Here is a 12,800-nt window from a genome sequence, read left to right on the forward strand (position 1 = left end):
TAAATTCAATTTTAAGGAACTTGAAAGAATAATCAAATGTGACATTTTAATACTTAATAACGATAAGCATTTTTTGTCCCTCCTCCTTTCCAAAAAAAAAAAAAATAATAATAATAACAATAAATAAGTAAAAATAAAAATAATTAGAGGAAAAATAAAAATCGAAGGGGGAAAAAAAGAAGAGAGTAGTCTATTTCCTGCAGATAGAAATAATCTTGTCTTTACTATCAGTTAAAATAAATTTAAAAAACAATTTTCAATGACTTAAGAAAGCCCAAAACAGCAGTTTGAGGTTAGTGTTGAAAAAATTTGTAATACTTCATTAAATAAATAGTAATAGTTATGAATAATATTGCCCGAAACAAGAAAAGAAAGAAAAGTGCATAAACTTGAGTTCTAATAAAGTAAGTAAAGTAAATAAATCTTTCAAATAAAATGTGAAAAAAATTAATATTCTATACGAGCAGCGTATAAGCAGAATTATTAATGATACAAAAACGGCAAAGCATAATTTAAACGTTTTTTTTAGTGTTCAGCAATTCTTGAGTGGAGTTTTTGTAACATCGTTCATTTTTGCTGAATATACTTTTCTGTATCAGAAGTCATTTTTCCGAAACAGTACACCTCGCATTTTCTTTTGCTGTTTTCTTTTCTTTTTTTTTATTTTTTTGTATTTTCGAAAAGAATTCCATATTTTAAACAAATTTGGCTGTGCTTCAGACAGCAAATTGTATAGGAAATATAAAATGGAAAGTTGCCAAAATGAACTTCAACGAAGCAATTTTTGTCTTTTGCTGATATCATTCTGTTCTTAAATCTAGAGAGTAGCAATTTTTGCCAAAATATTTTCTTTTCCTGAGAAAGATTTTTATTCTTATTTTCAAGTGTATCGGAAGAACCATAGATGTGTTTTCTCAACGACAGAGTTTCTATTGCCAGTATTTATGTAAAGTGGTAAGCCATTTAAACGACTTTTCCGGAAAGTGTGATTACTTTATGGAAACTACAGTTAGAAGAATTAAAATATAAACTAAGTAATAAATGTAGCCAATTCTAAGAGAAAGTGCGAAATTGCGCATTAGTCTGCCTGTATCCAACTAATGGAAAACGTATACAATTTCGTTCAAAATTATGACGTAAAATATTCTTTAGATTTTGCGAAGTTTCAACTATTTTCAAAGCTGTACAGTAGTTATAATGGGTATAATAATAATAATAAAATAATAATACTAGTATTTCATTTTTTAAAATATTTTAAACCAGTCTCTGAGATGTACAGAATGTATGTATATTTTCAATATAATAATACCGAATTTCATATTTTTTTTTCTTTTTTTTTTTTTTTCAGTATGACCACAGACCACAGATGGGCCAACAGACAACATACCAGACAGGCTAGTCATAAATGCAGATAGTAAAAATAATTAGCCCTAATTTCATATTAAAATTGGAACACCAGCAAAAATACTCCTGAAATTCAGTAACCTTAGCGCATATTTTAAAGAGCATTCTTGAATTAATGCAGCTTGTTCGTGTATACATAAAAAAAAAGGCTGTATTTTCCCCTTTCTCTACAAGCAAGAAATAAAACTCAGTCTGCTGAATTTACTTCATTATTTACTTTAATATTAATATATCTAGAACTTGGGACATAATCATTTACGTTAGTTGAACTTAAACAGTCGTTGAAATCAAGCATATTATTTCACATGGAATTGCGATATAATCGATCAAGTTGTGATTACAGGTTATCTCGGCATAAAATATCAAGTTTTTTTTTTCCCCCAACTACACATTACTTAACCTTTTCACGTAGTACATGCTACAACATACGCTTTAATGGCCGACAAAATATGTTGAAAACTGACTTAAATTACCATTTTGAGGAGCGCAAAAAATTGACAACAGCAATTACGCGCGATTGATTTTTGAGCTCTGTTCTTGGAGTGAGTGTCAGTGATGATGTGGTATTATCCGATTGATAGAAGATAGTAGAGTCATCCATATTTAGTAAAACATCTTTTGAAAAAAAAAAAAAAAAAATCAGTATCAGTGTTAGTCTGCTTGCTCTACATTTGAATCATGCGGGCACCGCATGCGCATGGCAGTCCAAAATCTGTTAGCTTTTAAGGATTGGCTGTGCAGTGGAGGAAACAGTATCAGCCTCTTAGCAGGCCCGTCATTTCGAATTTTTCCAAGTTGGGGGCAAAGGGTGAATACTCAACGCAAACTTTATTGGAAAACAACAAAAAACGTTTCGCTGATCGTAAAGATATTGAATTTCCTGAGTAGGGCCGATTTACCATTCAGACCCCCCCCCCTTTAAATGACGGAAATCTTTACAGTATTACAGTGCTGTGCAGTGCACAGACACAAGCAGAGATATAGCTAAAACAATTTCAAAGTGAGAACAAAGTCCTTGATATTTTTTAGAGGACTGGAATCTTATTTTGAAGGAATGAAATATACGAAAACAGCCTGGGGGGGGGGGGGGGAGGCTTCTTCTGAGCCAAGCTCGAGAATTTTTTTTTTTTGAAATCGGCTTTCTTGAAAAAAAATCGTCCGGCTTCTAGGTGTTTTTGGGCTTTTTTTTATATTTCGAATAATTTTAAGCAACCTTTCCCTCCCCCTTTCTCAAAGCCCCTCCCCCTGCGCTACCGAAGGGGATGTTAAATTTTTTTCAGCCCCGTCATTTCGAATTATTCGGAGGGGGTTGGAGGAGGGGGCAAAGGGATGCAAATGCAATGAACAAAAAAGTTTTCCGGAAAACAGCAGGAAATGCTCATTTATATGTAAAAGCATTAATATTTCAAAGCCGGGGGGAGGGGCAATGTACGCTCCGCTGACCCTCCTAAATGACAGGCCTGCATTTTTTTTTTGTATGTTCACTGCGGCGGAGAGAAATGATGACTTAAAAAAAAAAAATCTTTTAAACCGGCAACTGAACGTTTTTGTAAAACCGTTAAGTGGCCTTTGTCTTCTATATCCAATCACTCAGTAGTGCCCATCCTCTCCCCCCACAAATGCTATGGAGAATCTGACAGAATAAGCCCAGCAAAAAAAAGAAAACTTCCCCTTAAAAAAAACCCTAAGAATTTCAATGGCGCAGTCGGCACCGTAGAACCCCCCCCCTCCAACCCCCGTAGGCACCCATGAAATTACTTCTTTTTTTCTCTCTCTCTATTACTGTGTTATTTTACGCGAATGGAATTTTTGACACACGTAGAATCAAGTGATTTCGGGGAGGAGGATCTCAGAGCAGAAAATCATTACAGAAGCACCCCTTTCATTTCACCTGTGCGATACATCTTTACTCTTTTTTCATCCGACTTAGTTCTTGATTTACCAGGGTCTGTCCATATATAAATTATGTCACTCTTCTTTTCAACAATCCCCCCCCCCCTTTGCCCCCAACGTCACGCCATTTTTCACAAACTTCGTGATGTCACATTTCTTGTTGCTCCCTTAATCTCCGTTGTCACAATTTCATGACAACCCTTAAAGTAGGACATTATGTATGGACGGCTCCTTATTCATTTTTCGAAAAATTTATCAAAACAATCAGAGGTTCTGTTGGTATTATTTTGAAGTGTATAAGAATGTTGTCAAGTTGTCATCATGGTAAAGAGGGGGGAGGGGGTGACAACAACATTAAAATTTAGGTGTGGGGGTCAGGAAATTTGTGGGTGGGGGTGCGATGCAGCATGAAAGTGGAGGGGGGGGTGCCATTGCTCTAAAAATAATATTGAGAACTCTTTACATAAAATTAATCTGAGAACAACGTCACCTTTCGAGGTTGAAAAACCAGTAGGTTACCAAACATTAACAAAAATAAATAGCAAACGGGATTCCTTTCCCTTCAGGGTCATTTTTTATTTAGATATGATAAAAAGAAAAGGAAAGAAGGGAATTTTCCCACCTTAACTGGTACTGTTTTGACGGGTTTTAACCTCAAAGGGCAAAAATAAAAAGCAAAAAAGAGGAAAATATCAAGAAAAAACAGCTTCTCTGTAGGTCTGAATTAGTAGCCTTTGCCGAGAACGGCGCCTATAGCAAAAACGTCTTTGCGACGCCAGTGGTAAATAAGACGGGGGAAGCAGAAAATAAAGTATAAACGATGCGAGGTACAATCCCATTCTACAACCCCGCCCGATTTTAAATTTATGATGGTTTGGCGACATTCCTTCAGCCGGAATCTCGCCATTTCTCTCTCACTCAATGGCAACCATGGAGAGTCGAGAAAACAGTCGGCTTGCAGCCTGTGCCGTGTATGGAGGTGTGTGCTGGTGTGACCTAAAACTAAAAACACCTGATAGGTCATATATAAATTTTATTTACGGCTGCGATAATCTAATCATATCCTGTAGAATTTACATGCACTGTGATTGTTGACTTTCCTTCCTTCGTGTTTTCTGTGATCGTGCTGAAAATGGATACAAAAATGGTCTCTGTTGTTGTGTTTGCAATATTAGTCAGCTCTTGTAGTGCCGCGTCTGGACGGATTTCTACTAAAAATTTAGATTCATTAGATGCTAATAGTGACACATTAGTGAGCAATAGTACTTGCGAAGACGTAGTGCAACATTACACAGATAAAAAAATAGGTTCCCTTGAAGACAGCACGGATATGACACATGAAGGTAGGTCTTCTTGACTGCTTGTGGTTGTGCCAAAGGATCAGATGTTTGGAGTATGGTTTTGTTTGACACCACATGTTAGGCTAAACCATACTTAGTGTGTGTGTACTGGTTTTTTTCGAACTTTTATGAATTATTTTTGAATTTGAAGGGACCAAATTTCTTGTTCAGAGTATAAACATGCGTTATGTATGTGATCAATATTTTTTCTCAGTGAAAATAAGTATTCACAATTTCACTTATGTTGTTCAAAACTTTAAGCATTATTAATTTTTAAATATTATTATTATATCATTATTTTTATAAACATGAAAAAAAAACATTAAAAGCAATTAACGTATATTATAAGATTTAATTTTGCAATGAATCATTCTATTGTTATTAATAACATAGAATTTGATGTCATTAATTTATTTACATGAATTTTTAATTAAATCTTTAAAGTGTAAAGAACATGTCAGAAATCGGTATTTTAATCTATCGCAGGAAAATTAATTGATGAGCTTTAAACATAGTATTTTATGGAAAGAAAGATTTTTGATTCTTTAAATAATTTCTTTGTTTACACATCAGAGTGTTTACACATTTCCTACCTTTAATCAAATTTTCAAATTCATTTTTATCGAATAATCAATTAATAGACGATAATTTGTGAAAGTAATGATATTTTTAAAGCAATACATTTTATTTTGTTTGTTATTGATATTATTTATGAACATTCAACACACCAGACACAACGACAAAGTTTTTTCTTAATATTAACATTTCATTTTCATCTAACGAAAAACTCCTTAATCTTAATAAATTAAATACAGTGTTTAATTTTAACACAATTTTGTCAATAAATCTACTCCCATCTCGCTCACCCATTGTGTACGATAAAAACGGTTAAAAAAACAACAAAGGAAATGAATGAGACGCTCATGCATTTTTTGCTGTTTATTGTCGCTTTCATTGATAAAAAAAAAGAAGCTATTTTTATGCGTGAAAAGTGGTCAACGAAGCGAATACTCAGGAGCGTAGCGAATCGAATAAAAACTTCTTTTTTATTTACATCATTCATTTTTGTTTTTTACAACTCTAAGTTAATTTTTTGTGCATTTATTTATTTGAATCAAATAAAACCTATATATTTTTTTTTCTATTTGAGAGAGCCAACTATATAACTTAAAGATTATTCTGAAATTTTTAAACAGTTTCGTGAAAGATTTTTTAAATTTTTATTAAATTCGATCAGGCCCATCCATTTTCTTTTTTCCAGGGGCGTGCACAGAAGGGGGACACCAGTTGGCCCGAGCCTGAGGGCGGAAGGGGGGAAATTTTTAAAATGAGAAATGAAATATATGTAGGGCGGGGGGGGGGACGTAGGGGTAAACAAAATGGTGTGGGCCCGCAAAAGTCACTTGTGACGGTGACGGTTGGACGGGTCCAAAAATTTCTGTGCACGCCCCTACTGAGGGGAGGAGGTGGCAAACGGTTTGTGTTCAATCTTTTTTTATAGGGGAATACAACAAAATACGTACAAAAATGCCTAATTTCATATTGTTTTAAAACCGGGAGGGGGGTTCAATTGACCCCCTCCCCCCTACTGAATTGCTGAAATGACTGGCTTACGCAAGTCACATGTAATTTGTCCCCTTTTATTACCGTAGTTCCGCGACTTAAAATTTTTAGATTTATTCACTTAAGTTTGGAAATTACATAAAAACCTCAAGTGTTTCAGCGATGGACCGACCACATAAAAATGATTATCTATCGCACGGAAATATAATTCACCTTATGTTCCTGATTATTGAATGTTCGTCTTGGTAGTCTTGTGTAATTTTTGCATTAGACATTAGACATACTGAAATGTACTTTAACTGAGAATTTTTATTGTTTTGAATTTGCGGCCAAAAGAGATAAATTAGTGCTAGTTTTAAAAAAATGAATCCCCCCCCCCCTCTGTGGAAGAGGGCAATGCCAAAGATCAAATAACTTCTTAAAAAAATACAAGGCCCTAACATCCCCCGCGCCTTCCCTTTGCTGCAAACAGTTTCAGCGAGCGACAAATAAAATATTTCTTTTAGGTTGGTGTGTTTGTTTTGATTATAAAACCGGTTTAATTGTGATAACTGTTTATAAATGAGTAATCATAGCAACAAAGTTTATTTTTTTAAACGCAGGATATGAATCCATGAGATGATAAATGTTTACCCTTATTTTAATGACGTTACACACACGGAACTATGATGAGATTTTAGAAATTTTTGTGGCTAAACGTTGTTTTTCCATGTTCATTATTGTATCCCCTTTAAAGGAAGTCATTTAGAATTTCCCAAGGAAATGTTTGCAAGGTTATTTGCCAATTAACACTTTTCGCTGAGAGCAGTAATTGAGTTGGGTTAAAAGTTTGTAAAAAAAAAAAAAAATACTAAATTTACTTTTCCAAATGAAAAGTGTATGCTAATACATACTTTCAAAAGTATATTGTTAAAACAAATAGAAAAAATTGGATATTGGCATCTTTTCAAAGCTTGATTCTTGAAAGGCAAGCGCATATCAAATAGGGAAACCGAAGGAATACGGACCCCCCCCCCCCGAAAATAATTTAAAAACTACTCGCTGTGAATAAAGATTTAGAAGTTTTCATAGGTAAATTCATAAAGTTTTCATAATATTTAGCTTGGGGCACCTCCTCCCCCCAATATGCTCTTTTGAAGTGGGGGGGGGATTAAAATTAATTAAAAAAAAGTGATATTTATAATTGGCAGCCCCGATGACTACCCCTAGAAAATAAATTCTGGCTGCACTAGTGCATAGAACACATTATTCATGTGGTGACGAAGGGTAGGCGTGTCGGCGTTAGTTTTCTTCGTGATGACTCAAAAAAAAAAAAAAAAAAAAAGGTAGGGAATCGATTGTCAGTTTCTCATTGAGAAGTGTTCGTTTTTCTCCTCCTTTTTTCATTATTTATTTTTGGTGTAAAGATTCAGCAGTTAGTAAAACTAATCTATTTTTCGTATCTTTCTTGAACTATTTATCTAAATAGAGAGCGAAATCTTCCATTCGTTATTCTTAGGGGTCATCTCCAAACAATCACGCTGTGAAGTGAGGAGGGAGGTTCGTGAAATTGTGACGAGGAGGGAAGGGGACACTTTGCTTGAAATAAAACTTTAAAATTGTAATAGTAGCGTGACAAGGTGAGGAAGGTGAAAAATGTCACTCTGTGATAAAGGAATGGGACAGGGGAGGGGGTACAATGTGCTGGGGGGGAAAAAAAGGTGGTAACCCTGTTTATGACCAATTTTGAATTATAGAGACTTTAAACCCAAATAAATCACCTGTCAAATGGGAAGAGTGAATCATTTGATTTCTGGCATAATCTCAAAAAGGACGCAATCCGAATCAAGATTTTAAACGTTTTTTCCCCAGACAGCGTATTTTTTCAGCTGGGAAAAAAGGAAGGGGGGGGGGGGGAGATGTATAAAATTGTAATCATGTTTTCATCTACACTTTTCCTTCGTATTTTGTTTTATCCGAGGCTTACAGAACGACTGTTCCATGGCAACATTTGAATTTGATTCTATTCATGTAATTTGATTTTCAACTAATTTATTGGCGTTCTAAATGGCAGCTATAATTTACTGCATTGATATTTGGTGGGAAAAGTATGCTATTATTTAATGAGAATGGAATATTTGATTGTGCAATCAAATTCAAGAAATAATTTGCAGCTTTTGAAATTTGTACTTCCGTTTTGTGAAATCATTCTTTCTAGAGACGTACCGAATGCCATATTTTGCCGAATATCAAATATGTACTCGGTTAAAATTCTAAGCGAATATTCGGCCAAATACTGAATATTCAGTTAAAACTTTTTCAACAGTAATTTTTGCATTTTTCTTTTATAGCAGTTAAAAATAGAAGACAAATTTCTCTATTTTGTCTTTAGTAACAAGTGAATACATTTCCATTTATCATCCTCAATTCATCTACATTTTTTATTTAATAATCGTTAGCTTTTGAATAAATAAAAAAAAAAAAAAACTAAATAAATCATTCCAATAGCAAAAGCAAACTTTAACACATAAAGTAAATGGCTAATTTGGTTTATGTTTGCTTTTCATTTATGCTTATATTTGTCGTGAACATCTATTTTCAGAAGCAGGGAATGTTTATTAATAGGCCGCAACTAGTGATTGCAATACGGGTATAAAGAATTTTGAGCAATTTTACAAGAATTTGGTAATACCGGTATTTGCTGAGGTCAAATACTGGTATTTTCGGTATTACCTAAAAATAATAAATAGTCTTAATTAAAGAATTTTTAATTTAACTTATAAGATATCTGCTTATGCTTTGAATGTACATTTCTTTTTTTCTGATACAGAACAAAAATCACCGATTGATGTAAAAATTTGGCTACCAATGCACGAACTAGTAGAATATCATTAAACAAAAGTACGTAGCGGAAATATTGCAAAATGATATTGTCAATACTACTGTTCAACGACGGATTGTATGTAATTTGGCAACCGGCCTAGAAAAGACAATTCCATCTGAATGAATCTAGCAGGGAAGAATTGAAAATAGCAATGGGATATTGATGCACGCGTTTTATAATGTCACTAGTGCCTTATTCATTTATTGTATTCTCTAAAAAAAAATCAGGGGAAACAAAAATAGTTACACTATGGAAACAAAAAAAAAAAAGAAAATAAATTTCATTTCGTTCGGGAATGTAAAAGCAAAAGGGTACACTCAAAACTATGATGTGAATAAATAAATCAATTAATTTTTGTAGTGAGAATATGGATCGAATATTCGTACTTAAGATTAAAAAATATATTGCCGTGAGCAAATTTTCATTTTCACAAAACTGGGGCTAAAATAATAGAGGCAAAAGTGCACAATTGTAACAAACCAACTGACACCCCTATAAACTAATAGATACGTCCATTTCCGCCTATAAACCGGATATTAGCCTTTCCATGTAATCGATGGTCAAACAGTAGATGGTGAGATGAATCGTATTTTCGTGCGCTTTTGTGTACCATGTCTTTACTTTTTCGTTTCCCTGATCACTCACTTAACCTTTTGTGAAAATTAATTTCAATTGTAATTTTGAGTGCATTTGTCCTATGAACAATTGATTCCAACCATCAATTGCAATACTGCTTTATGATTAGTTTATTGTCTCAACTCAACTGTACTAAATTTTGACAAAAAAATTTCTTGTTAGCAGAACAAATGGTAATTTGTTGTTACCAGTATTGGTTTGTTGCCGTGTCCCGTGTCTCACTATTTGGCTTTATACTTGGCAATGTAATATTTAGAAAATATATAGTGCCTTAAAAATTTGCATAGAGGTTAAGCATATTTTCCGATCTGTACATAATTATAATTGCAAATAGTTTTGAAAAAAAAAAAAAAAAAAAGCGAAAGAGAATAAGAGAAACTAACAATTTAGTCAAGTTTATCATAAATTTCAACCTAAGGTCTTCTGCTCAAGAGAAAGTGATGTTGATATTGGAAAAGTATCGTCTCTCAAAAGAAATTTCAACTAGCTCTAAATTTAAAATAATAATAATATATTGATAATAGTACACAAAAACAAACAACACACACACGCACAAGGATTTATCGAAAGTAATACGCGAGAAACCGAATTATTTGAAGATGAAGGACTTCTAAACAATTAGAGGAGGTGTCGTGTATCGCGCATTTGTTAACAGTACCACCTATCTGTAGGAAAGTTGAGCACTAAAATGAGCTTCACGCTTACAGACAATTCAGTAGATGCATTATATTTTATACTAGTGGTACCCTCACGGCTTTGCCCGTAATAGAAAAATTAAAAGGTCTTTTGGTTCGCCTATATATTTACAAATAATGTATGGTGAATTGTCTCGCCATTTGGCTTGTGCCCATGTTACGGTTCCACGTTATGATAATTTCGTAATTTACTCGTTCATCTTATGATATTTTTGTTCTTAAAATTGGAATAAAAAAGAACCACATCGAATTTTTGAAAAATCGCTTCGAGGTGCACACCCCCATGCTACAAAGTATGTGCCAAGTTTCATGAAAATCGGCAGAACGGTCTAGGCGCTATGCGTATCACAGAGATCCAGACATCCTCCGGAGCTTTATTATAAGTAAAGATAAAGACTAGTGTTGAGTTTTTATTAGGACATTTGTTCCTTCATTTTATATTTGTTCACAATACGTTTTCATAAATGATACAATTTTTGTACAAAATGATGAAATGTGGCAACAAAACAGCATGTTTTTTAAGCATTTTTTTTTTTGAGAAATTTCAAATACCGATATTAATACCGGTATTTCGGTATCACGTTTTTAAAATCCGAATACTGGTATTGAATTTTTGGTCCGGTATTGCAATCCCTTGCCGCCAGGGTTGGTAAAAAAAAAAAAAAAAAAAAAAAAAAAAAAAAAAAAAAAACGGTTTTTTGGTTTAAACCAGGTTTTTTTGGTTTAAATCGGGTTTTTTTTGGTTTAAATACTATTTGCAAGAAAAACAATTAATTTTCGGAAGGTAATTAAGGTTCCATGTAATTTACAGTTATTCAGTAGTCACGTTATACCTAATTTCTTGATTAATTAAAGAGATAAGAACAAAATCTTGTAACTAAATCAAATAATTAAAATAGCTTTCTGCGGGGAAATATTGATTGAAATGTTTGACTTGATTAACAAATTAGTATGCATGTATATATAGACCCTTTATGATACGAAATACTGGCTTCATTTTTGATTTCATCAAATGAAAGCCAAATTAGGTCTCTTTTTCTACCAGAATTAGAGACATTCTTTTTAAAACAATATGAGTAAGTAACTTTTGTAAACTGCCCAGGAAGCAAATACCAAAATCTCAATTCCAATGAACAAAAGGGGGGGGGGGGGGGAAAAGAAAAAAAACTTAAGAATTATCTGCACCCAATAGTCATAAAGCAGCATAGGTGTATAGCCAATCAAAATCTTTTGAGCACACAGAATCCAAAAAAAAAAAAAAAAACAATGGAGAGTGTAGTTTATATGTGAAGATTTATATATTTCTCAATCAATTTTTACACATACATTAGCATTTTGTTCTGGGAATTTAAAAATTTGTCTTTTAATCTTCCTACATTATAATATAAGGAACTATTATGTATCATAATATGAAGTATAAACTTTTTTTTTAAATTTGATTCAAAAAATATTATTTGTGTTCACCTGCAGAACAAATCTTAATTTTCAGGTGCAAACAATTAAGTTGACTGTTGATTACCTTACAAGTCAAAGTTAAAATTCCAGGAAAGTACAAATAAATGGGCAAAAATGTCACACCCCTGCAACAGGAGTGAGCAATATAATGGATTACATCTACAATAAAAGATTCAATCCTTAGTAAATCTTAACTAATTAAGCATAATGATGGAAGTTGACTAAAATCTGCTTTATGGCACATATATGAAATAAAAAATATATTATTTTTTTTTTTTCGATTAAAGCTTGTTATACATTTTGAAGAAGCAACTTTGCAATTTTAGTATTTATCCCTGCAACTTAGCTAGGAACTTAGCATAAATGGAATTTTGCATTTTTCATTATGTGTGGGGAAATCAATGTAAACCTGTGAAATGGATTTTTTTTTTTTTTTGGCTTTTTAAAAAAAAAAACATTTAAAAAAAAAACCGCATGGTTTTTTTTAAAAAACCAATTGGTTTAAGCCATGGTTTAAACCAAACAACCCTGCTTGCCGCAACCTAAAAAGGCAGAATGTCGTAACGTTCCTGCACCATCGCTTACAGTTATTAAGCTTTGGTTACAGTAATTAATTTAATTTGTTTTTAAGTAATATTTAGTATTTCTAAGTGTAAAACTTTAGGACTTGAATTACTGAAAAATCTTCCCTTTTTACATTAAAAATAACTTTTAAATTAAAAATAATGATGATAATTAAGTGTGTGTTTTAGCTGCATTTTTTATTAAAAAAATTAGCATTTTAATATTATTTCTTTCCTGGTTTCTGTTCAGTGGCAGATCCAGGCGATCCTGTTGGAAGGGACGATTGAGTAACTCATTAAGAGCCATTGTCTGTGAGAATCAGGCAGTTTAAAGCATTTGTGATTGTTGACATTTTTAATTTTTTTTATTTTCACATATGTTGTTCCT

General features: G+C 32.9%; 1 protein-coding gene across 1 annotated transcript in view; it reads left to right on the top strand.

Moving 5' to 3' along the window:
- Window positions 1–4,278: 4,278 nt before the first annotated feature.
- LOC129235202 (glypican-5-like) overlaps window positions 4,279–12,800 on the top strand; it is a 202,983-nt gene continuing 194,461 nt past the window's right edge. Inside the window, exon 1 of the mRNA XM_054868908.1 lies at window positions 4,279–4,640. Within this exon, the coding sequence (XP_054724883.1) occupies window positions 4,430–4,640 (211 nt within the window). The 5' untranslated portion in view covers window positions 4,279–4,429. The remainder of the gene's footprint in view (window positions 4,641–12,800) is intronic.

Source organism: Uloborus diversus, chromosome 2, assembly GCF_026930045.1.
Source record: "Uloborus diversus isolate 005 chromosome 2, Udiv.v.3.1, whole genome shotgun sequence".
NCBI classification, from domain to species: domain Eukaryota; kingdom Metazoa; phylum Arthropoda; class Arachnida; order Araneae; family Uloboridae; genus Uloborus; species Uloborus diversus.